This window comes from Blennius ocellaris (assembly GCF_963422515.1).
Source record: "Blennius ocellaris genome assembly, chromosome: 15".
Classification (NCBI taxonomy): domain Eukaryota; kingdom Metazoa; phylum Chordata; class Actinopteri; order Blenniiformes; family Blenniidae; genus Blennius; species Blennius ocellaris.
In genome coordinates, this window is record NC_137664.1 from 1,847,780 (window position 1) to 1,871,479 (window position 23,700).

At 45.0% G+C, this 23,700-nt stretch overlaps 1 protein-coding gene across 1 annotated transcript in view; it reads left to right on the forward strand.

Annotated features, from left to right (window-relative positions):
• Positions 1 to 3,344: 3,344 nt before the first annotated feature.
• Positions 3,345 to 23,700, forward strand: part of grk3 (G protein-coupled receptor kinase 3) — a gene marked incomplete at both ends in the record, with an annotated part of 41,831 nt that continues 21,475 nt past the window's right edge. The window contains 2 exons of the mRNA XM_080509861.1: positions 3,345 to 3,457; positions 20,270 to 20,346. Coding sequence (XP_080365987.1) covers positions 3,345 to 3,457; positions 20,270 to 20,346 — 190 coding nt within the window. The remainder of the gene's footprint in view (positions 3,458 to 20,269; positions 20,347 to 23,700) is intronic.

Here is a 23,700-nt window from a genome sequence, read left to right on the forward strand (position 1 = left end):
TTCCTTCTGCGGCCAGAGGGGGGCGCTGCATCTCCACCGATGCGAGTTCTCACGCATCACGCCAAGGGGAGGGCAGAACACCCAGAAAAGTGCCCCCCAGGTGGGGTGAAATAAAGGGTCAGAAGAGACGGAAACAGCTCGGAGGAAGAGAAGAACAAATGAAAGCGTTAAATCTGCTGCTTCCATGTTGTCAGACTTGATGGTTCCCCCACACCCCGGGGGGGGGGGGGATACATAAACTGGTCTGTTTGGTTCCAGGAAAACATGATAAAATGACTGAAAATACACAGCAGGCTAGTTTTATGTGTTTGTTTTGTGTTGTTTGGTATAAAGAAGACAACTTAAAAAAAAAAAGAAAAAGTAAAAACACGTGAAAGACAACCATATGGACACTTGTTTTTTTGTTTTTGTTTGGAAATTAATTAATTTATTGAAATATTAATTGAAAAAGTAGTATATATATATATATATATAAATACCGTGTAGCATGTCAATCATCATTTAAATTGACTGTTGACATTCAGACAGGAAGTTAAGACCTCGTTTATGTGACAACATTTCAAGTACAAACGCACAGTTTTTGCATTTTAATGAAGTGCCTCTCTCATCCGCTCGGTATGGGACATTTTTGTGCAATTTCTTTTACATTTATATTATTATTTTTATAACAACAACAATAATAATAATAACAATAATAAGAATAATGCAGAAAAAGTTGGTCCGCAACATCTCAAAATCTAACCGACACAACACATAAACAAACCAATAAATAAAAAAATTAAAAAAATAAAAAAATAAAAAAATAAAAAATAAAAAAATAAAAAAATAAAAAAATAAATGCACAGATGAAAACAACTTTCTCAGTCAACGTTGTTTCATTGGCAAATGTAATTATAACAAACTTTGTCTAATGACTATACAACTATTCTGATTCTCGTATTAATACGGGTTTTTATTTTATTTATTTTTAATTAAACGCGATTATTATTGGTAAAGCGGTCCGGGTCCAGTCCACCTGGATCCGCTCTGCTCCAGCTCCAGGCTCCCCGCTCCGCTCCGGGTTTTGCGGCCGTCCGCCGCGCCGCAGTGGGAGGAAGTGGGACCACAAAGCGAGCGAGCCGAGCCACTGTGCGCGAGGCAGAAAATACAGAAGGAAAAAAAAACACGGAGAACCGGGTGGACTTCGCGTCAAACATGTGCCATATTGGATCCGGGAGGCGAACGGCTTGACCCACACGCCCGGAGCCGGCGGTACGCCATCGACGGAGGCGGGTTGGCGCGCGCGGAGACGGCGGGCGGGCGGGACGGCGTCTAAAAAACCCCCACCTCGCAAGCCGAGCGTGTGCTCCCTCAGCTCGGATCAGCCTGGTAGGCAGGAGTCGGTCTCTCGCGCGGAGCTCGACGACCTGCTCGTGTTTTTTTTTCTTCCTTCTTTCTCTTTAAAATCCTAATTCCTCAGAACGCCGAGCATCGAGGAGGCGACTTTTATTTGAATCGCTGGAGGGGAGACCCGTGCACCTGATCGCTGGGTTTATTTACCGGCCGCGGGGTGAAAAGTTATCGGTTAACGAGCAGCCTAACTACCGCTGACCAGCAGCGCTCCCTCCGCCGCCCCTCCACAACCCCCCTCCGACCCCCCCTCCCCTCCTCCTCCTCCTCCACCGTCAGCGTCACCGTCAGCCCACGGTCGGCAGCCCCCCTTGCGCTGGGTCTCCAGAAGCGAGGAGGGTCGCCCTCTCCTTCTCCAGCCGAAGCCATGGATTACCTCCTGCGGGTTTCCCCTCCGTGTTTTTGACGGGTTTTTATTTATTTTTTTTGCCCGGACTGCTGCCCCCCACCACCACCACCACCCGCACAACCCCCCCTCGGCCCCCCCCAGCCAGCCAGCGGCGGAGTGTTTCCTCCCCACACTTCCCCAATCCGAGGCGACCCGCAGCAGTTAGCTTATTAACGCTGAATCTCCTCAAGCCAAGCCCCTGTTAAAAAGGGGACAGAAATAAGTGAGCGGGGATTTAAAAAAATAAAAAAAAATAAAAAAAAGACATTATAAAGGATTGTAAACTCCTTTAAAAAAAAACAAGAATCTCATGCATTCGTTGGATTTCTGCGAGCTAGCGCGGCGGCTAAACTTAGCACGAGCGTAGCTGGACCCCAGAGTCCATATCGCCGACGGGCTAAATTAAGCTCTCCCCGGGACGTGCGCTGGGATTTAGCGTGCGATTAGTCGATTACACCGCCTTGCCCGGTGCTAAACCTCTTAAGGTCTTTTTCGGCTGTATTTTTGGGCGCGATCGAGGCGCCGATCGGGAGCATTTGGAGCTCTTGAACACAGGAAGCCAGCGACAAAAGGCAACACAAACAGCAGCGGCAGTGGTGTGTGTGTGTGTGTGTGTATGTTTGTGTGTGTGTGAATTTGTTTTTTAACGGAATGCAAATCATCCTGTCATGAGTCCTGGCTGCTCCGCTCAGCCTGCATGCTTTTATTTGTGTTCAAACCAGGAGGATTTGCATTTTTTTCTGTTTTGCACCGTGGAACAAGTGATCCTCTAAAAACTGTGCATCTAATTTTCTGCTCTTAAAAACGAGGAAGGCTTTTTTTTTTTTTTTTTCTTCTTCCTTCCTGACTGCAGCCACTAGAATTAGAGCTGTCTGCTCGGTGTTTACATTTTTTATTTTTTTTAACGGATAAGAACTGCATCTCCATGCCGCACTGGAGATCAGCCTGCATCCGCCTGCACACACCGAGGACCAGGACCGGCACCAGGGCGACCAGGTCCAGGAGAGGAGTCCCCGGAGACCTGTAGGATCTTTTTCCCTTCAACCCTCCTCGCAATCTGGTTTTTTGTCGCCGCGCCGTGAAGCGCATCCATCCATCCATCCATCCATCTCCTGCGCTCGTTACGCACGCAAAAAAAGAAACCTGCGTGTCCCCCCCCCTCCCTCCCTCCTCTTCCTCCTCTTCCTCCCGTGTTATCGTTGCCACTAAATGGGATTACAAGCGCCGCGTTGACTCCAGATGTCTCCTCCTTCGCCCCCCGTTTGAAGCCACGATGACGGAGGAGGTGTGAAGGAAGCGCCGCCGCCGCCGCCGAACGAGACGCACTTTTTTTTTTTTTTTTACGCACGCGCCTTCATGTCGCTCCTGCCCGGCGGAGGAAGGAAGGAGGACGCGGCAGCTTTTTGATTCAACCACCCTCCTCCTCATCCTCCTCTCCACCTTCCACCTCGATTGAGACAAAACGAACACCCCCCCTTCCTCTCCTCCACCTCCTCCTCCCCCCCCCTCTTCCCCCCCTGCTGCGCCGCTTGATTTCATCGATATTTGGTCGTCCCAGGGTCGAAAGATGGCGGACCTCGAAGCGGTGCTCGCCGATGTCAGTTATCTGATGGCGATGGAGAAGAGCAAGTCGACTCCAGCAGCCAGGGCGAGTAAGAAGATCATCCTCCCGGAGCCCAGGTGAGCTTCGTGCATCTCTCACAGACGTGTTGGATTGGATGCATGATGGGTGATTGATTTTTTTTTTTTTTTCAATTCTCTCTCATGTTGCATGCATGCATCGAGGTGGAGGCGAGCTGTCACACTCGAAATGACTTGTTTCGAGCTTCTGCACAACTCCTCAAACCTCATGCCTTGCAAATCGCAACTTGACAGGAAGTTTAAACCTCAAGCGCGGCTCGGCGCCGCACGGACGCGTCGCCCTTTGTCGTTCCATGCGCTCCTGTGAACATTCTCCTTCGGGTTTTTAGGGTCGGTCGGCTCTGTGGAGATGCTGCGGTGCAGGTTCTTGTTCTGCACAGACCACCGATCTGACACCATCCTCTTCCGGCGCGATAAAGGACATTTACCGATTATTTAAAGACAAGTTACGACCAATATTCAAGATGTTTACTGTCCTATATGCAGGTAAACAGACCTTCACACTGGGTAATAAGACACTTGTGTCGTTGGTCCCCCCGATCTATGATTAAACTTTTTAAAAAAAAAGAAAGAAAAGGCAGAACAAAGTGTACGGATGAATAAGTTAATGGACGAGTTAAAAACCCGCACGTAATAAAAGAAAGGCGGCCGCAGCGTTAAGAGCTAAAGTGAGATACGATCCAGAGTCGGCGGATGCTTCGGCACCACAGAGTCACATGATCCGTCCATTTCCTGCTTCCCAGTCATCGTCTATGTGGAAGAACCCCAGTGCATGCTGGGTGTGGCATAGCAGGTTGTTGTTGTTGTTGTTTTTTTAATGGAGCCACGGCGTGGCGCATCTCTGACTTTTGTTCCCGTCATTTTCCAGCGGCGTTGCGACGCGTTTTCAAGCTTTTGTTGCTTTTGCGGCTCGGGCGGCGGTGTGACGGCGTTGCTGCACCGCGCTGCAAGACGAGTTGCGTTTCGGAGGTTGCGTCGCTGCGTCGCGTCGCCCTGGAGTTGCCCGTCATCTTTTGAAAAAAAAACTGCTACAGCTAATTTCTCGCCTCAAATGTTTTCAGAAATACTTTTCGCCGGACTGTTGCAGAAATGCCAGCATTAGCTTTCGGGGCTCACACAGTAGGGATGCTACATGCTACATGCTAAAGGCTGTTGGGGCTCATACAGCAGGGATGCTACATGCTAAAGGGTGTTGGGGCTCACACAGAAGGGATGCTACATGCTAAAGGGTTTCAGGGCTCACACAGGAGGGATGCTACATGCTACATGCTAAATGGTTTCGGGGCTCTTACAGCAGGGATGCTACATGCTAAAGGGTGTTGGGGCTCACACAGCAGGGATGCTACATGCGAAAGCATTCGGGGCTCACACAGCAGGGATGCTACATGCTACAAGCTAAAGGGTTTCCGGGCTCACACAGCAGAGATGCTACATGCTACACATGATTAAAGTAAGACTAAAACACTTATTAACGGCGAGCTGGAGGGTGTGACGGCACGCAGCAGTGTGTAGCTAGGCTACTCTACACTACACACGGTCCAGTACACGAGTGTTGCATTTGACAGCCTTTTTTCCAATCCCGCCCCCCCCCCAAAAAAAAATTGCTCCTGTGGACACTGGTACTGGTTACACTGGAAATAAGCAGTTAAAAAAAAAAAAAAAAAATTCTCATACCGATGTTTACCTTTTTTTATATATATATATATATATGTGTATATATATTTACATTTGTTTATCATGGCTTATTCCTAATCGGTGGTGTTTGCACGCAGCCAGTGTGAAGGCCCATCGAGGAAAGACTTAACAGCTACAATCTGATTTAAATAACGCCCTCCTCCTCCTCCTCCTCCTCCTCTTCCTCCTCGGCTCCTTCCAACATCTAACACATAATTGCACATCCTTTTGTCCCCCGGCCGGCGTGAACGAGCCTCGCCTGAGCAGGTTGATCAGAGGATGCGCTCGCAGGATGGTTGCTTGACGGAGTTTGTTGACGAGGCCAGCTTGGCTTCGGTTGGAGGCCTTACTTTCTCTCTCTCTCTCTCTCTCTCTCGCTCTCTCTTTTTGCACTTCATGTTTTTTCTCAATCACACGCCGGTAAAGTAGCGACGCGCCCACACGGTGGCCTGGCGAGTGGCTCAAACGGACATAATATTTAAACCAATGGCTGCTGCTTTTTGGGGGAGGAAGTCAGCAATTTTTCTTTTTTCTTTTTTTTTCTTTCGCTTTTCCGACTCGTCCTGGCCGTTCAGCAGAAAGCGGTGAAGCGGAGAGTTCATTACACACTGTAATGAATGTTTGAGTTCCCCCCTCCCCCCTCACCCCCCCCCACCCTCCACCGATGAAAGCGTGTTCTCTCCTAGATAAACAAATCTGCTTTTATTTTTTTTCATTTTTTTTCTCCCCCCTTCGGTTATAAATGATTTGCAACTTCTTATACCTCATTTATTTATCGGCGACGTTGATGCAGGAAGGCGCCGGGCGTTATGGAGTCTCACCTCTGGCAACGCGATGACAAGCAGCAGCAGCAGCAGCAGCAGCTGGGAGCAGCTGGTTATCTCCACTAGCTGCCAACTGTCAGTAGTAACTGACACGGGTTTAGCATCGGAGCGCCCGCTGCGGCGGGCGATTATTTAATAGAGCGCCCGCGAGGCACGCCGGCAACTCTTGTAGGTCAGCCGCCGGAGTCGGCGTCACTTCGAGTTACTCTATCGGACTATCGGACCCCCCCAAAAAAATGCCAAGTCATTTCATTTCCCCCCAAAAAGCATCAAACCGACGCCATCTTGGGGGGGGGAAAGCTGCCGCTAGGGGCTGTGGCGTCTCGCAGCTCAAAGTGTCGGCAACGTTCGACCGATTCAGCCCGAAGAACGAAGTCGGACTTTCTCAAAGAGTCTTCGAGCAAACGGGGAATCGTCTGAAATGGCGTGAAAATTGAATGGAGATCTGAAGAGATCCAGCGTACCGTCGGGAGTAAAAATCTTAGTACACGCAATCATGAAGATAGTTCGCTATTAATAATAAGAAGGAAAATTTAAGACATACAAAAGATAAATGGAGAAATACTGGTGGACCAGTCTAGAATCGTGCAGTTCCATAGTACATGAAAGTCAATGGCTCAAAAAGGATGTTTCAGATCAAAGCACCAGTCATGTGGTGAAGCTGAGCGTTGAGGTGATACACTTTGTGAGTTTGAAGCGTCTCCCTCTTCCCTCCACTTCGTTAAACGTTTACTTAAAACCCCTGGACTTATTTGACGGTACCTCGTCTTTAACATCCTCCAACTCTTTCTCACGTTTCTTTATGACAAAGTTCTTCTTCGGGCCTCCAGCTACTTTCAATTCGCGTGACTGAAGTATTGAAATGAACTCGCAGGAGTCAAAGTTTTCCTTTCCTAGACCACAAAGGAAAAAAAACCCACCCTTCGTGTCACTTTCGGTCTCTTGTGCAGTCAAAAGGGTCTCGCGATGACTCAGCGGTAGCGTTGATGCTTCGAACGATGGATTCCGGTTCGGGTGTTTCGCGGTCGAACTGAAATGTTTCTCTCGATCTGCGAGTTCCACATTCCGGCTCAGGTTCTTAGAATAAAGACGAAGAGCAAAGTCAACCATGGGTCTTTTTTGGCTCTTCGGGAAGTTCTTAAATCTGTCCAACTCGGGGGGGGGGGGGGGGGGGTTGGATATCTTTTAAACAATGTGTTTTAGGAAATGGAACCGTGTCACTTTAGTGTTTTTCGGGTCGACTGATGAACCCGACGACCCGTCAAAGCTTTGAACGCTGGATTCTTTTTTTTTGTGTGCATTTTTTTCTTCTTCCTGTAATGAAGAAAGGCAGTTTTTCCATTGTCTTCATTTCCTCTTATCAGGCCAAACCATCCTTCCCTAAGTATTTATTTTTTTTTTTACTGCTGCTGTAAGAAGAGTCTTAACCAGATAGTGATCTTTAGTCAATATAAGCGGAAAGAAAAGTCAATCCAGAACTACTGCGAGTTCCCAGGTATCGCGGTTCCTTGATGGGCGGAAGAGATTCACGGCTGACGACGGACCGTTGAGCCTATTCTTGCTTAAAACCAGTTAAAATGTTGGAATCAAACTCCTTTAAAGGCGTGTCTTTGTTGATACTGCAAGAATATCATCTCATCAAGATGCGTGTTCGCGAATCGCTCGTGGCAGTAAAGCTTCTACCCGACAGACACGTTGATGCCTCGATACCTGAAAGATCTTTAGTCGGGTGTTTTTACAGCCTTTGTGTTCACTGGTTCTAAACGGAGCAACATGAAACTGAAGGCCCACAACAACATTCATGATTTGTCAAAGAAAGATGAGAAGCTCGGTCAATAATGGACCTTTCGGCCTCCTTGACGAGGCCACGACTTCAACCCAGCTGGAATCGTTTGAAATGCACAGAGGATTCTGACGGTCATATTACGTGTAATTCGTCGAGACGCGTCGCTGAGCTCAAAGTCTGAGCTCCGCGATTCGTCGCCGACGGCCCGGGAGAGCTTCAACGGTTGGTTTCTGGCCCGACGTTTCTCTGCCTTTAGGTCTGTTTGTTGATTCTCACATTTAATTGGTTTGCTTGTGGACCTTTTAAGTCGCCTTTTAAGAGGTTCTCACTTCCCTCTGGCGTTGGTTTTGGAAAATAAAAGCTTTGACGTTGTGAAGGAGTTGGACAGTCGTGGGTCGTCATTTCAAGGGTGGTTCTGTGGGGTTCCTGTAAGGTTCACTATCTTCTGGTTCTCTTAAAAGTTCCACTTTTATCCAGAACCAACGAACGTCTGACTTCTTGACGTCTTAAAGTCGATGGATCACACGACGACGGCCGGTCCCAGAGCGTTTGTACGATTTCGATTCTTCTTAACGGTTCGGTTCCTCGTCGAATCCCTCGTGATCGACGTCGCTACGCATTTTTGTTTTGGACGCTCACCCGCTGGAATCAAGACGAGAGCAGTTTACAAAACTGGCAAACGATTCCAAGGAATTGCGACGCCGGGAACCGGCTCAACGAGAATCTTTTTTTTTTTTTTTTTTTTTTTCGATTCCCAACCCTTTTGTTGGTTTAGCAACCAAAGACAACCTGCTGCAAAACCAACTATTGTCCCAGCATGAAAACTACATGCAAATTTTTTAGCGAACTTGTGGTATTTCTCTGCGTTTTCGCGGAAAACCTCCCAGAGGCCGAACGGCGTGTTGGAGAACCGAAGTAACGGAAATGAGTTGTAGTGTATTTGAGTGAAGGAGTCGCTGGTTTTGGTCCAAGGTGAAGGTTTCTGCTCATGAAGAGACGGATGATGTGTCAAACAGACGATCGTCAGCTAAATGGAGTGAAGTGTTTTTCTTTCTGGGTCCATTTAATGTTTGGGAAAACTCCAACCTTAAAGGAGAAAAAAAAACTGCCATTTAAGTGCATGCATCAGGTAAAATACCTGAAGATTTTAAAAGTTTTAGCAGTTTGGATTAAAAGCTAAGAAACTCCAGTATCGTGCCTCATTAGTACCTCAGGTGATGTGTTGTTTTCAAAACGACACAAAGTAAATAACAGTGAATGTGTGGCGCCTGGGGAAACACAGCAACATTTTTGAAAAGTGCTCCGTTTCAGTCTCCATTGGAAAGGAACGAAACGCAACTTCGTAAAAACGCTTCCGTGAAAATTAGAGCAAAGTGCAACTTTTCTTGACACCAACTTTTTGAAAATGCTTGAATTTGTACCCGGGAACCAAATGCAATTTAAAAAAAAAAAATGTTTTAATGTTGAAACTGGGGAAAACGCAATTATTTTCTGAAATGTTGCTGCTGCACAAAGCGGACATAGTAAATAATACTTCTGCACATGCTCAGTAGATGAATAACAACAACAACAACAACAACAACAACGTTTGCCTCCACAGTGTCATGTTCTCCTGCGACGGGGTTTTATAACTATTTTTGAACCAGATTCAGTCTTTATTTTATATAATCAAGCTTTCGACGGGACGATAGTCGGGATTTTTACACTTTTTTATTGGCGTTGGACTTGGATTTACATTAAATTCCCCCATTTCAATTATGGTTTTGTCGTTTGTTTTGAGAACAAATTCACGACGAGTGTTTTTGAATGAGTTTTAGTACATTTTGACTGATTTCAGATCCGAGGGCTTTACTCAGTGTGACTTTAACCTGGATTCAGACCAGTTCTGGTTTCTGTTGAGTTACTTTTTTCAAAACACTAGTTTTAAACTGCTTCTTCACTCATTATTCTAGTTTTTGACTTGATTCTGCTGGTTTTATTGCCGTCACACTGCTTGTTTGCCTCTTTAAATGGAAATCGTTTGACTTTAAACACAAAATTTTATTAATCTTATTTCTTTTTTTTTAAAGTATTCAAGGATGTACTGAAAATGTGGACGAGATTTGTTGACTGGGTAAACATGGTGTCTTGCAGGGATGAAAAAAACTAAAATAAAACATGCAGACATCAAGCCGCTGGTCTTTTTTAGTGATTTGTCCTTAAAGTAGCGGATCCCTGTGGGACAATGTGACGTCTCTGTCTCTGAAGACTCACGGTCACTTTATGGACTCGGCCTTTGACTAAAACGTCCAGATTTAGTTTTTTTGTCCGCCGCCCGCCGCCGCCGCCCCAAAATGTCCAAATGGAAGGCGTGGAGGTGATTGGATTACCAGCAGGCGCCGTTATTAAATCCGTAAATCAGAATGAGATCCGTCCGCAGAGCTTGCTGAGAGGAAATTGCAGCGCAGGTGGTGGGAGACACTTTATTGATCCGAGTGGCGCTCGTGTGCGATCGGACGACGCGGCTCCTCTCGACGCGTTCACATTGTTTCCTTTCAGATTAAAATACTCCGTGTGATCTCGCCCGGGTTAGCTCAAGCTTGTTTTTATCTTTAATTGGTGTTTTTCTAGTTTGTTTTCTGAAAAAATAGTATTCTGACAATTTATTAAAATATTTATTTAAGAATATATAATCCTAAACTGTTGTATAAGAAGGGATGAATGACTGAACGCAGAATGACTGTCAAAATAAAACCACCAAGTTGGATTGTTTTTACGGTGACTGTCAAAATAAAACCACCAAGTTGGATTGTTTTTACGGTGACTGTCAAAATAAAACCACCAAGTTGGATTGTTATTACTGTCAAAATAAAACCACCAAAGTTGGATTGTTATTACGGTGACTGTCAAGATAAAACCACCAAGTTGGATTGTTATTACTGTCAAAATAAAACCACCAAAGTTGGATTGTTATTACGGTGACTGTCAAAATAAAACCACCAAGTTGGATATTTATTACTGTCAAAATAACACCTCCAACTTGGAATGTTATTATGGTGACTGTCAAAATAAAACCACCAAGTTGGATTGTTATTATGGTGACTGTCAAAATAAAACCACCAAGTTGGATTGTTATTACAGTGACTATCAAAATAAAGCCACCAAAGTTGGATTGTTATTACGGTGACTGTCAAAATAAAACCACCAAGTTAGATTGTTATTACTGTCAAAATAAAACCACCAAGTTGGATTGTTATTACGGTGACTGTCAAAATAAAGCCACCAAAGTTGGATTGTTATCCATCTGTATTAATTTGACTGTAGTTTGTTTATTAGTAAACTAAAAAAAAAAACACATCTGTTGGTCTTTCTGAAGGCGTCACTCAGTTTTAATGAATATTTACTTAGTGTTTTTTCGTGGGGAAGTTACGGCTCTCCGTTTGACTCGTGACGTTAATCTTTAACCTCCACATGTTTTTATTGCCCAAACAGGCCACGGTGGCGATAAGAGGCTTTCACTTTCCCCCACATTACTCAGTCCAGGGATTCGAACCAGCAACCGTCAGCTCACGCGTTTCCCACTGATGCCCACTTTATACTTTTTTTCCCCTTTCATCTTTTCTTAAACCACAAAGTGTCGTGGTTTATCAGTATATGGCTTCTTTTAAACACAATTAACTGAATATTTAGATAATATAGATTTATTCCCGCCTTTTTAAATGTGTTCAATGAGTTGAAAATGCACATTTGCAGACTTTCCGTCAGTTCAGTGAGTCTTCAGGTTCCAAACGCTGCTTTGATCAAATATTCAGGCGGTAAAACACAAAGACAAACGACATTTTTCAGCATTTTTTATTTTTATTTTTTCCACCTGCTGTCCTCGTGAAACGTCGATGTGTTCTGGCTCCGCCCACATCATACCAGCGTGGACATGGGAAGCCAAATTACCCACAATGCAATTGGTCCGTAAATGCATATCTCGCCGCCTTTGAAGTCCACAAATTCCGAGAAAGTACTTGCAGGTGCGGGCTTGATGAAGATGATGATGATGATGACGAGGTGAAACTGACACATTAGTCGGCTCGTCTCCGTTATGTGTGTCGGCGCGTTTAGTGATTTTTTTCTTTTTGTCATTATTGTTATTTTTCTCCACTACGACATGAGCTTTATTATTTCTTGTGCTCAGCAGATAAAAGCGCCGGCTTAATGGACGCGTTCAAAAAAAAAAAATGAAAAAAGTGAACCGCGCTCGCCGCCGGGAAACGTGTCGGTGCGATGAAATGCTAACGTGATGGTTTTTATTCTTCCCCCGTGCGGTCGGGGGTGGGTTGTAAAAGATCCGGGCGGGGGAGGGGCAGGAAAACAAAAGCTAATTGATTTGGTTTGGGGTGGATTTTTTTTGTTTTTGTTTTTTTTGTTTTTTGTACACCGCCTGGTGAGCAAGCCTGAGTGGTGTGACTGCGGTGGATTGGGGTGGGGGTGTGGGGCGGGGGTAGGGGGGGGGTTGGGGGGGGGGGGGGTCATTGGGGGTAGCGTAGTGCTGCCACATTCCCGGCAGGCCGAGGCGAAGTCCTCTGGCGGAGAGGTGAGACTTTGACAGCAGCTTTGGAGGTGGGGGGGGGGGGGGGTTGGTGTGTGTGTGTGTGTGTGTGGGTGGGGGGGGGGTGTAACCGAGAGATCTCAGGAGTATATTTGACCCGGGCTCGCGTACGTAATCCTGAACCGCCTCCGAAGAAACGTCAAAATGTCTTTCCACAGATGTGCTAAAAACCGTGTAGTTGGTCTTCCAGGCCACAGGGGGGAGCCGCTGGTCGTTTATGGGAACGGATTTCCCGACGAAGGACCTGCAGTCTGCCGCCGTTTCTGTCGTTCCGTCGCTCACGTTCATAATTAATAGAGACGATGAGGAAAAAAAACTGCCTCCGGCAGTGTGATCGTCCCACTTTTTTTTTTTACCCTTCTTCTCAAACGTACCGCCGACTTGTCGAGGTTTGAGCCGTCGGAGGTCCAGCGGAGGAGAAGCCGGCGCCGCGGCCACTCAATCAGCCAGGTGTTAGGATTTAATCCGGGATTAGAAACGCCGTCGCAGCCTGAAATGTAGAACGCCGACGCGTCAGAATGCAAAACCAACATGTTTCAGGTGAAAGTTCTGAATAAGGACAACATAAAATAACTTTACATATCAATTCAAGTAGTAAAAATTCCAAGTGAGTCTGTATATATATATATATATGTACAAATAATCAAATTAAAACCACAGAAAAACCGAAATACAACAAAAAAAATCAATCGATAAATTTGAGAAAATCTCATAAAATAACTAAATATTAATTCAAGTTATAAAAATTCCAAGTGAGTCTATATATATATATATATATGTACAAAGAATCAAATTAAAACTACAGAAAAACCAAAATACAATTTAAAAAATCGATAAATTTAAGAAAATCTCACTAAATGCAAATCCTCCATAAAATACCTGAAATGATTGAATATGTATGCACATGCTTTATTAATATAAAACAGAAGTGTGTGTTAATTCACATTTGACGTAACTCCTTGATTTCATGAATAAATTCATAAAACCGAAATGTGAAGCGTGTACATGCAATAATCAGAAAACAGATATTTGTGTTTGGGGTGAAAATTATTGAACAAAATAAAAAGTTCACGCTACTGTGATATTGTGTCATGAATGTAAGGTATTTTATTATTAGAATTATTTCCACAAGCCAAGTTTATCGCCGCCGAGTCGTGGCGTCCTGATCTTCCCGAAGAACTTATTCAGGTTCCGGGGTTACAGAGTTTTGTGTAAAATGACTAAAATATGGAAGAAAATGCAAAAACGGTTTGTGTTTTTGTGTAAATTCCCCAAAAAATGCGGATTTAAAAGCTTAAAATAGGGAATGAACCATAGAAATTGGTTCTAAAAGAGCCCAAATGTGAAAGTTGTTTAAATAATGCAGGAGGGGGAAAAAAAATTCAATGAAATATGTAACAGAAGACGGTTTCTATATCAAAACTATACATGAAACTTTTAAGAGCTGTGTTTTTGTGGCTCCAGTTAAATTTGATCGACAAAAAAAGTCTGTTTTGGGTCATGAAGGTTACGAACCTCCAAATTATTCACTCGTTCTAATTCATCAGTTCTGTTAAAACAGGAAATGACAACTTGTTTGACAGCGTGTGGAGTTCACCTCTCGAACTAGTTTCCCCTCCTTCAGGAGTAAAATTACCCGTCTGCTAGCTGAATCCCCCCCCCCCTCCCCCGGTCGGGGGAGGGGGGGGGGGATTCAGCTAGCAGACGGGTAATTTTGCAGACGGTCGGACCTGAACTCCGCCTCCCCGTGGCCTTTTTAACGAGGCCAGAGTAGATGATCAGCGAGGGTCGGGACCTCCTTATCGCCCGCGGAGCCAGCTGCAGAGGCCACTTCCTGTTCACGTGTTAAATATTGACACATCTTGCACACTTCCTGGACGTCTCGCCGCGGCGGGCGCGGAGCCGCGAGCCTGCGGCCTCGCCGCCGATAGAAGACGGTTCCAGCGACGCCGCCAAACGTTCTCAGTCTGACTGATTCACATCTAAAGGCTGGCTTTGTAGCAATTTCACTGAACTCCTGTTTACCGGAGGAGGAAGTGGGTTATTGATCTGAAACGGGACGGCGTGAAATCTGCCTTTCAGTCACTTTAGCGTTAGCTTGTGTCTATGATAGCAATTAGCATAAATTGGCATTAGCGTTGCAGCGGTTGTAGTTTTTCGCAACCGTTAAGTTTTGCGCAGTAGCGGCACTTAAGAAAAGTTGCGTACCCCCCTCGAGCACATAGATATTTAGAAGTAGACTCCTGCGCATATACCTCTATATAACTCTAGATTTATAGGTCTATGGCCCTGCTCCTCCTGCTGCTAGCGTCAGTGGCTTCTAGTTCTATAGGTCTATGGCCCTGCTGCTGGCATCAGTAGCTTCTAGTTCTATAGGTCTATGGCCCTGCTCCTCCTGCTGCTGGTGTCAGTGGCTTCTAGTTCTATAGGTCAGTGTCCCTGCTCCTGCTGCTGCTGGCGTCAGTAGCTTCTAGTGCTATAGGTCTATGGCCCTGCTGTTCCTGCTGCTGGCATCAGTAGCTTCTAGTTCTATAGGTCTATGGCCCTGCTGTTCCTGCTGCTGGCGTCAGTAGCTTCTAGTTCTATAGGTCTATGGCCCTGCGCCTCCTGCTGCTAGCGTCAGTAGCTTCTAGTTCTATAGGTCTATGGCCCTGCTCCTCCTGCTGCTAGTGTCAGTAGCTTCTAGTTCTATAGGTCTATGGCCCCGCTCCTCCTGCTGCTGGCGTCAGTAGCTTCTAGTTCTATAGGTCTATGGCCCTGCTCCTCCTGCTGCTAGTGTCAGTAGCTTCTAGTTCTATAGGTATATGGCCCCGCTCCTCCTGCTGCTGGCGTCAGTAGCTTCTAGTTCTATAGGTCTATGGCCCCGCTCCTCCTGCTGCTAGCGTCAGTAGCTTCTAGTTCTATAGGTCTATGGCCCCGCTCCTCCTGCTGCTAGCGTCAGTAGCTTCTGCCGCTCGCTTGTAGTCCCTGATTTTTGTGGTTATTTGATGACATCACGGACCGCAGTGGGGGGAGAGGGAGGGGAAGCGATTACCCCATCTTTTTTCCCCGGGGGGGTCGGACGGCACGAGCCGGGGTTTTAGAATCCCCCCCACTCTGGGACTCGTGTTCCAAAAAAACCCTGTTTTCACACTCCTAAAACCGCGTAAATCAGACCTGTCGGCGTGCGTCAAAGTGCACTTTGTGTTCAGGGAGGCGTGTAATGAGCCCGGCCGACCGGCGTGCCGAAATAGCCGGCGGGAGCGTTTATTAAAAGGTCAACGTTGGAAGACTTCAGTTGGCTCCTTGTTGGACCTCGGCGTCGTCGGCGCGAGGAGTCGCTGAGTCGGCAGGAGGAGGTCTGGGATCCTGTCGTTTGCGCGGTGGACGGAAGACGTCTATTTCAAGCGTCTCGATCGCTCAAGGCTGCCGGAAGCGCCGTCGAATTGTCTTGCGTCCCGTCTCCTCATGCACATCGGAACACTTTTTTTTCCAAGTGGACAGAACAAGAGACCAGATCTGTCAAGCTCTCTTTTGTATTGTTGCTCTTCCTCCGATCCTCGTTGCAACTGTACGACGACAGTCGTATCTCCTGCTTTCCGTTTGGCGTCGTGTCGTAACTGGTTGATAATGTCCTTGTCTTTTAGACGTCCCATCGCAGCAACGTACCCCTCAAATATTTCCTTATTTTTGTCCTACGCTGAAGTCTGACTGATAGATAACTATCCAATCTCTTGTTGACCTTTTCTTTACTTATAGTTCTACGATATTTCTTTGTTTTCCTATGATTGTGCTTCATGCAGACTGATAGTAAAACATCTTGTCGTCTTTTGTTGGAACAACAATCTTTCTTATCGTCGTCTGTCGGAACGACCGGATCACAAACTCGTCTCTTGGAGGCCTTTGACCCTCGAGCCTGATTGGGAATTCGACGGAAAACATTTTTATTTGGGGGCCTCCGGACAAAAATGAGTGGATAATAACCTTGTCTTCTGTTGGTGAAAGCCTGTTCCTGATAGAACCTTGTCTTTCGTTGACTGTTTATCAGCCCCGATTCATTCGGTGGTCGTCTTCTCCGAGGTTCTTTGCGACCGAGGGCCCGTCCTAAATGAAATCTGCTGTGTTCTCACACAGCAGACCGCAACGCCCATTCCCTCCCCGACCCGGAACCCGCCGTGGATAATTTGGGTTTATTTATTGCGGCGTGCCGGCGGACATTCTGTCACTCAGCTCGCTGTCACAGCAGGGGGGAGGGGGACCTTTGTTCCTCCGCTGGGGTCATCTGCTCCCGTAAGCGAGGCGAGAACATCTGGGACGCCGTTGTTACCGAGGAAAATTCACTTCCACAGGATTTTATTCATTTATTTATTTATTTCCCCCCCTCTGAATGTCTTTATTGGGATGGAGGAGGAATGAGCCCTAACATCCGTTAACGACTATGTACTTCACAATGAAAACGAAATAACAGTAGATTTAATTATTTGTAAAAAGAAAAAGCAAGATTTTACAGCCAAACAAGCTGTAAAATGATTGCAATTATTCCCCGTTCAGCAGTTAACGCATCACAAACTGATTTATATTGGAGCAGTGAACAGTGAACGCATCACCGGGGGAGTTTGAGGAATAAAGAAATAATAGCAGGATTCTTTTTTTTAATTAAAAAAAAAAGATCAGAGTAAATGCTGGATCCACTGTTGACCGAGTTGATTTATCACAACAGGCACCGAACATTGACGTCACTCACGTGTGATTTATAACTGCGGGTCGGCAAATAGCAGGAGAACGCTTCTGAAGTTCACAGGCTGATTTACTCAAATACTGTGTTGCAGTGACCAGTGAACACATCATGGGCTGATTTATTGAAATACTGGGTTCCAGTGAACGCATCATGGGCTAATTTATTAAGATACTGCATCGCAGTGAACGCATTATGGGCTGATTTACTAAACTACGGAGTTCCATGAATGCATCATGGGCTGATTTACTAAAATAATCTGTTCTAGTAAACGCATCATGGGCTGATTTACTAAAATACTGGGTTCTAGTGAACGCATCATGGGCTGATTTACTAAAATGCTGGATTCCAGTGAACGCATCATGGGCTGATTTACTAAAATACTCCATTCCAGTGAACGCATCATGAGCTGATTTACTAAAATACTCCATTCCAGTGAATGCATCATGAGCTGATTTACTAAAATACTGCATTCCAGTGAACGCATTATAAGCTGATTTACTAAAATACTGCATTGCAGTGAATGCATCATGGGCTGATTTACTAAAGTACTTCGTTCCAGTGAACGCATCATGGGCTGATTTACTAAAATACACTAAAATACTGCATTCCAGTGAACGCACCATGGGTTGATTTACTAAAAAAAAAAAAATATATATATATATATTTTTTTTTTTATTGAAATGCAGTCACATTGAAAATTGAAGGCACCATTTTCTGATGCATTAACAAACAAAATCCCAGTGATCCTGAATGCACCACGCTGCTCCACTGACATGAACAAGAAGAAGTGAGGAAGTAACCGGTTCCTCTTTTTTTTTGTGTGAGTGTTGTGAGCTTTGTGCGCTCCGTCAGAATCACGAGCAGCTGACTGCTGGTTATTTGTATCGCGGCTCCTCATTGGACACCGGAGAGAGCGGCTCCGGTGATTTAGCGAGGAAATATCGGCCCTTTATTAGACGGAGAAGCCCGTCGGGAGACCGGAGGCTCCGGTCGTGTTGGAAAAACACAGGTGCTTCAGAGAATTACCACTAAAAATCACAACAACAAAAAAAAGGAGGAAAACTTTTAAGGCCAACAAAAACACCTTCACAGCTGTTACAACAACGTAAATGTCATAATCTTAAGTCTAATTCTTGTTTTTAGACTCAATTCAACAGAACTGGTTTTGTACTTTTCAGACTCTGTTTCAGACTTTGTTTTTCTATTTAAAACTGCTTTTAATTCTGGTTTCGTTATAACTTCAGGCTCCCTTTTAAATTACTTTTTTGATTAATTTGATATTGGACCACTCATTTCAAATGTTGTTTTTTCGCATTTTTAAGCAGTTTTGGGGGAAACTTTTGGTCTAATCCTTATATATAGTTTTGAATAATATAAAAGTGTGATTGTTGTATTTGAGTGTCGAATAGAGTCTCAGACTCGATTCTAGCTTTGAACCAGTTCAGGTTAATTTCAGAATAATGTCACTTGAGTTTTAGTTTTATTGTTTTTTGTTGAAAACTGAGCATCGTCATTTTTAAAAGCTCTTGTCGCCGTGGAAACGGGGAAAACAACTTTTACGAAAACGCCGTACCACAAGAAGAATGTTTCCTCTGTCACGTCATGACTCCCGGTCCAGATTCTCCTGAGACCTGGTACTTTTATTTTGACAGTCACTGTAATGACAGTCCAACTTGGTGCTTTTGTTTTGGCAGTCACCGTAATAAAGCAGAGGTTTCAGATGAATATTACTTTTTGGAGGATTTAGTTTTGCAACTCTTCTTGATCGTAACTCTGATTTTGATTCTTACAACCTATTTAAATCGGTTTTGGACTTTTGAACCTGGTTTTAAGGTCATGGACTCGTTTTCATTGAACTTTATTGTGTTTATTTAACTGTAGGTTTGGGCTTTTATTTTTCTTCTTCTGGACTGAGTTTAAAAACAACTTTTGACTGATTTCGAATGAGTTTTTGTTTTGATTTTTTTTCTGCAGAACTCTTTTCAACATGGACTTGTTAACTGGTAGATTCAATTGGACTCATCTTGGCTTCTCTTAAAGTCGGTTTTGACTCATTTTCCACCACTTCTGATCGGATTGTGAATCCGATAATTTGATTTAGGAGGCGGAGGAGGAAGTCCTCCGTCGTGTCCTGCTGATATTGTGTTAATGGGCCTGCAGGGGAGGTGCTAATTGATTCATTCTCCCTACTCTGCGTCTTATTAACACCTGTTCCCAGGGCGGCGTGCTTCTCTCCAGGCACCCCCCTCCCTCCCCTACCCCTCCCTCCCTCCCCAGCCTGACCGCTGTGTCGGGGGACAGACGGCAGGGAGAGTCCCAAAGCTCGGCCAGGATCGCTCAACCACTGGGAGGGAGCCAAATAAATAAATAAATGTCCCTGTAAACGGTGGACGCATCACAGTGCTTCTTAAATGAACATAAAAAAAAAAAGAACTTTCTCCCCATAAATAGTGGGGAAAAAAACATCTTCAGAAATAGTGTGAATGTGTCAGTTTTCCTTAAAAAAAAAAAAAAAATCGAATTAATAATTAAAAATAGCCGTATGAACAGTGAATGCATCACTGTTTTCCTTTAAAAAAAAAAATTTTTTAAATATCCCTATGAACAGTGAATGCATCACTGTTTTCCTTTAAAAAAAATTTTAAATAAATTTAAATATCCCTATGAACAGTGAATGCATCACTGTTTTCCTTTAAAAAAAAAAAAAAATTTAAATATCATTATGAACAGTGAATGCATCACTTTGTTCCTTTAAAAAATATATATTAAATAAAAAATTTAAATATCTCTATGAACAGTGAATGCATCACTGTTTTCCTTTAAAAAAAAATTTAATTAAAAATATCCCTATGAACAGTGAATGCATCAGTTTTCCTTTAAAAAAAAAATGTAATTAAAAGTTAAAAATATCACTATGATCAGTGAATGCATCAGTTTTCCTTTAAAAAAAATGTAATTAAAAATGTAAAAATCTCCCCCTTGTGAAAAAATGAATGTATCATGAGCCTAAACAATATAAAAACAATATAATCTCAAATGCATCATCAAGTTATTTTAATGAAAAACAAAGTATTCCGTTTGAAAAATGTAGTTTTCGTGGACAGTGAATGCATCACGGTGAAATATTCAATGCAGTTTCACAGGCTATTTAAATACCGATTCCCAGTGAACATTGAACGCACCACGGACTCTCGGAGGACTGTGGTCGACCGACAAAGACGACGAAAGATGAAAGACGTTCCATTAATCCACCTCTTCTTTGTGTCGACAGCATTCGCAGTGTGATGCAGAAATATCTGGAGGAGAGAGACGAACTGACATTCGACAAAATATTCAACCAGAAAATCGGTAAGTCGACGTTTTTATTTCATCCACACACACACACACACACACACACAAAAAAGAGAGATTTTCCAGGACGACCACACTTCTCCTTGGAATAGAAATAAAACCAGACAAGGTCAAAATCTCAAGATTGTTTCGCTCACAATGTCAAACATTAAAAATGTCCCCGTGTCTGGATGTTCGTCTGAGAACGACGCTCTTCCGTCAGCCAATGGCCTGCTTGCACTGGTTGCCATGGTGATTCTGAAAGGGGAGGAGGAGCCCGCTAAAGTGGCGACAATACGAATAAAGTGTATTGACACGACTGAAAATTTCGCTCTTTGATTAAGAACTTGGATCTTTTGTAGACGCCTAGTATTTTTTGTTTCCGGGTAGATTTGGTTGGTTGCTAGGGTACATTTTAGATAGATTCTATAGAAATAGATTTACGCTGTTATTTGGACTTTTTTTTTCGGTGTTGATTCATATTCGCTTCAGGGGTAGATATGGGCTGGTTATTGGGTAGAGTTGGACTGGTTATTGGGTAGAGTTGGACTGGTTGTTGGGCAGATTGGGGCTGGTTATTGGGTAGAGTTGGACTGGTTATTGGGTAGAGTCGGACTAGTTGTTCGGTAGAGTCTGATTGGTTGTTCGGTAGAGTCTGACTGGTTGTTCGGAGGAGTCGGGCTGGTTGTTCGGTGGAGTCGGGCTGGTTGTTCGGTGGAGTCGGACTGGTTGTTCGGTGGAGTCGGACTGGTTGTTCGGTGGAGTCGGACTGGTTGTTCGGTGGAGTCGGACTGGTTGTTCGGTGGAGTCGGACTGGTTGTTCGGTGGAGTCGGACTGGTTGTTCGGTGGAGTCGGACTGGTTGTTCGGTAGAGTCGGACTGGTTGTTCGGTAGAGTCGGGCTGGTTATTGGGTAGAGTCGGGCTGGTTGTTCGGTAGAGTCGGGCTGGTTGTTCGGTAGCGTCGGACTGGTTATTGGGTAGATATGGGCTGGTTATTGGGTAGAGTTGGACCAGTTATTGGGTAGATATGGGCTGGTTACTGGGTAGAGTTGGACTGGTTACTGGGTAGAGTCGGACTGGTTACTGGGTAGAGTCGGACTGGTTACTGGGTAGAGTCGGACTGGTTGTTCGGTGGAGTCGGACTGGTTGTTCGGTAGAGTCGGACTGGTTGTTCGGTAGAGTCGGACTGGTTACTGGATAGAGTCGGACTGGTTACTGGATAGAGTCGGACTGGTTACTGGGTAGAGTTGGGCTGGACAAGTAACACGTGGGCTGTCTTCAGGATAGAATCGTCTGATTTCAGTATAGATTTTTATTTGTATTTTTTGGGGGGTTTTGGGTTGGTTTTACGGAAGATTTCTAGCTGGTTCAAGAGCAGATTTGTAGATCTGCGTTGGTTTGTCACGGTCGTTTGCAGCTTGTCATTATCGGAATAGTCCTGAGAGAAATAACTGAGTGTTCCCTTCAGACTAGTGAAAGGTCAGTTTCAGGCTGGTGTTCAGACTGTTAAAATCGTCCTCATCTTCAGCGCTGTCGTGTGTGTTGTGATGGCAAGGCTGCTTTTGGTTTTGTCGTCACGTTTCCAACCCTCCCCCCTCCCCCCTCCCCCTGGTACCAGGGGAGCATGGCCGCCCTGCAGGCTTCTTCTGCTCGGTTTACTTACCGTTCCAGGTCTGAGACGCCCTGTGAGAATAGGCTGTGTTAATTCTCCCTCCTCCTCCTCCTCCTCTTCCTCCTCTCTCTCACACTTGTTGCTCGCCGTCATTTCCTCCCCCCTCCCCCCCGTCCTCGCCGCAAGTGGCGAGCGTGGGCGTGGTGGTGCCCCCGGGACACCGTCGGTAAAGCCCCGGACACTTACTGCAATAAACGGTCCAATAATGTTTTAGTGCTGAGCAGGTGAAGCTTTGGCCTCCGACTAACGGTGCGGTTTGAATTAGAGACGCTGAGCAGGACCCACGTTCACATTCTCGAATGTCTTCTTGCCGCTTCGGCCCCATGAGATCAGCTAACATGCAGCATGTGTTTTTCCTTTGTCCTTTTTTAAAAAATATTTATCCTTTTCTTGTCTCTATTTTCTCCTTTTCTTTTTTACCCCATTGTAAAATGTACGAGAGTTGTTGAGTATCAAGTTGTCAATGTGATTTACAAGAACAAACAAAACACTTGTGCAGACAGCATTCATGTCTTTTTACTTCTTGTCCTCCTTAATAGTATTTTAGCTTGTAGAATTAAAGAAAAAAAAAAAGAATTAGGCCAAAGATCCTCGCTTCAGTTTGAGTCTTTAAAATGATGAAAAAGTCGTAGCGACGTCCGTGAATTGAAGCGTTTCAGAGGCCGGAGTGGAAACGGGAAGACTGAAGTTTAGCGAGTCCGAAGCCCCGCCCCCTTCAGCCCCCCCCCAACTCCTGGTTTACATCTGGGAGCTTCTGGTCGTCATCAGTGACAGCCGAGGATCTGCGAGCCAACATCCCCACCCCCCCCACCGCCGCCCACCGCCGCCCCCGCGCGTTATCGCTCTGACCTCCAGCCCATTTAAAACACAGCAGTCGTGCTTTTAAGCGCGATAACGGACCTAAAAGACCACCTGCCAAGTTTATCAGCTCCCATCCACTCCATTTTTTTTTTCTTCTTCTTCTTCTTCTTTCTGTGAAGTTCCTCCAGCAGGAAAGCAGATCACAATAACAGTTTCCTCGCGGTACAGTCGTCCCGGTGGGACGCCTCCTGTCAACAAAATGAGCAAAACCCTTGATCTGCCGCTCTCGTTCTCTCGGCCCGAGATCCCAGAGACACTCCCACGACTCCATGGCGGACCGGATGGAGCCGATTAACGGCAAATAGAGTGGTTTAAAATCGTTTTTTTTTTTTCTTTTCATAATCAGTGTTGACCTTGTACCAGGCGTCTGAGCAGGAAACACACAGTTTATGTTGTTTATTAGAGAATAGAGTAGGCTAATCCATTAGTAGCCAGTTTAGCTTCGCAGCGGCGCGTTTAGTGGATAAACAATCTTGTTTTTCTCCCTGGCGTTCTTTAAAAAGAAAAGAAATATGCAGTACCTCTGCCAGACCTTTAGGTGGAGTTGTAACTGTCACACCAAAAATGCACAAGACATGTAGATGACTTCATAATGCGGGCGGAGCCAATAGTAAATTATCAAGTTTAGCAAAAAACATTGGCCGATGGTTTATTTAGCAGGATTAGCGTAGTAGCTGTAGCAATTTTTTTTAGCATAGCGACAGGCTCCGTTCAGTAGCAGCATTGGACTTAGCAATGCATCGGCGGGATAGCATAGCGTTAGCTTTAGAATGATATACGATTCGGAAAAGTGGGGAGCTGTTTATTTTTGCGGAGCATTGGCAGGTTTGGCGACGGC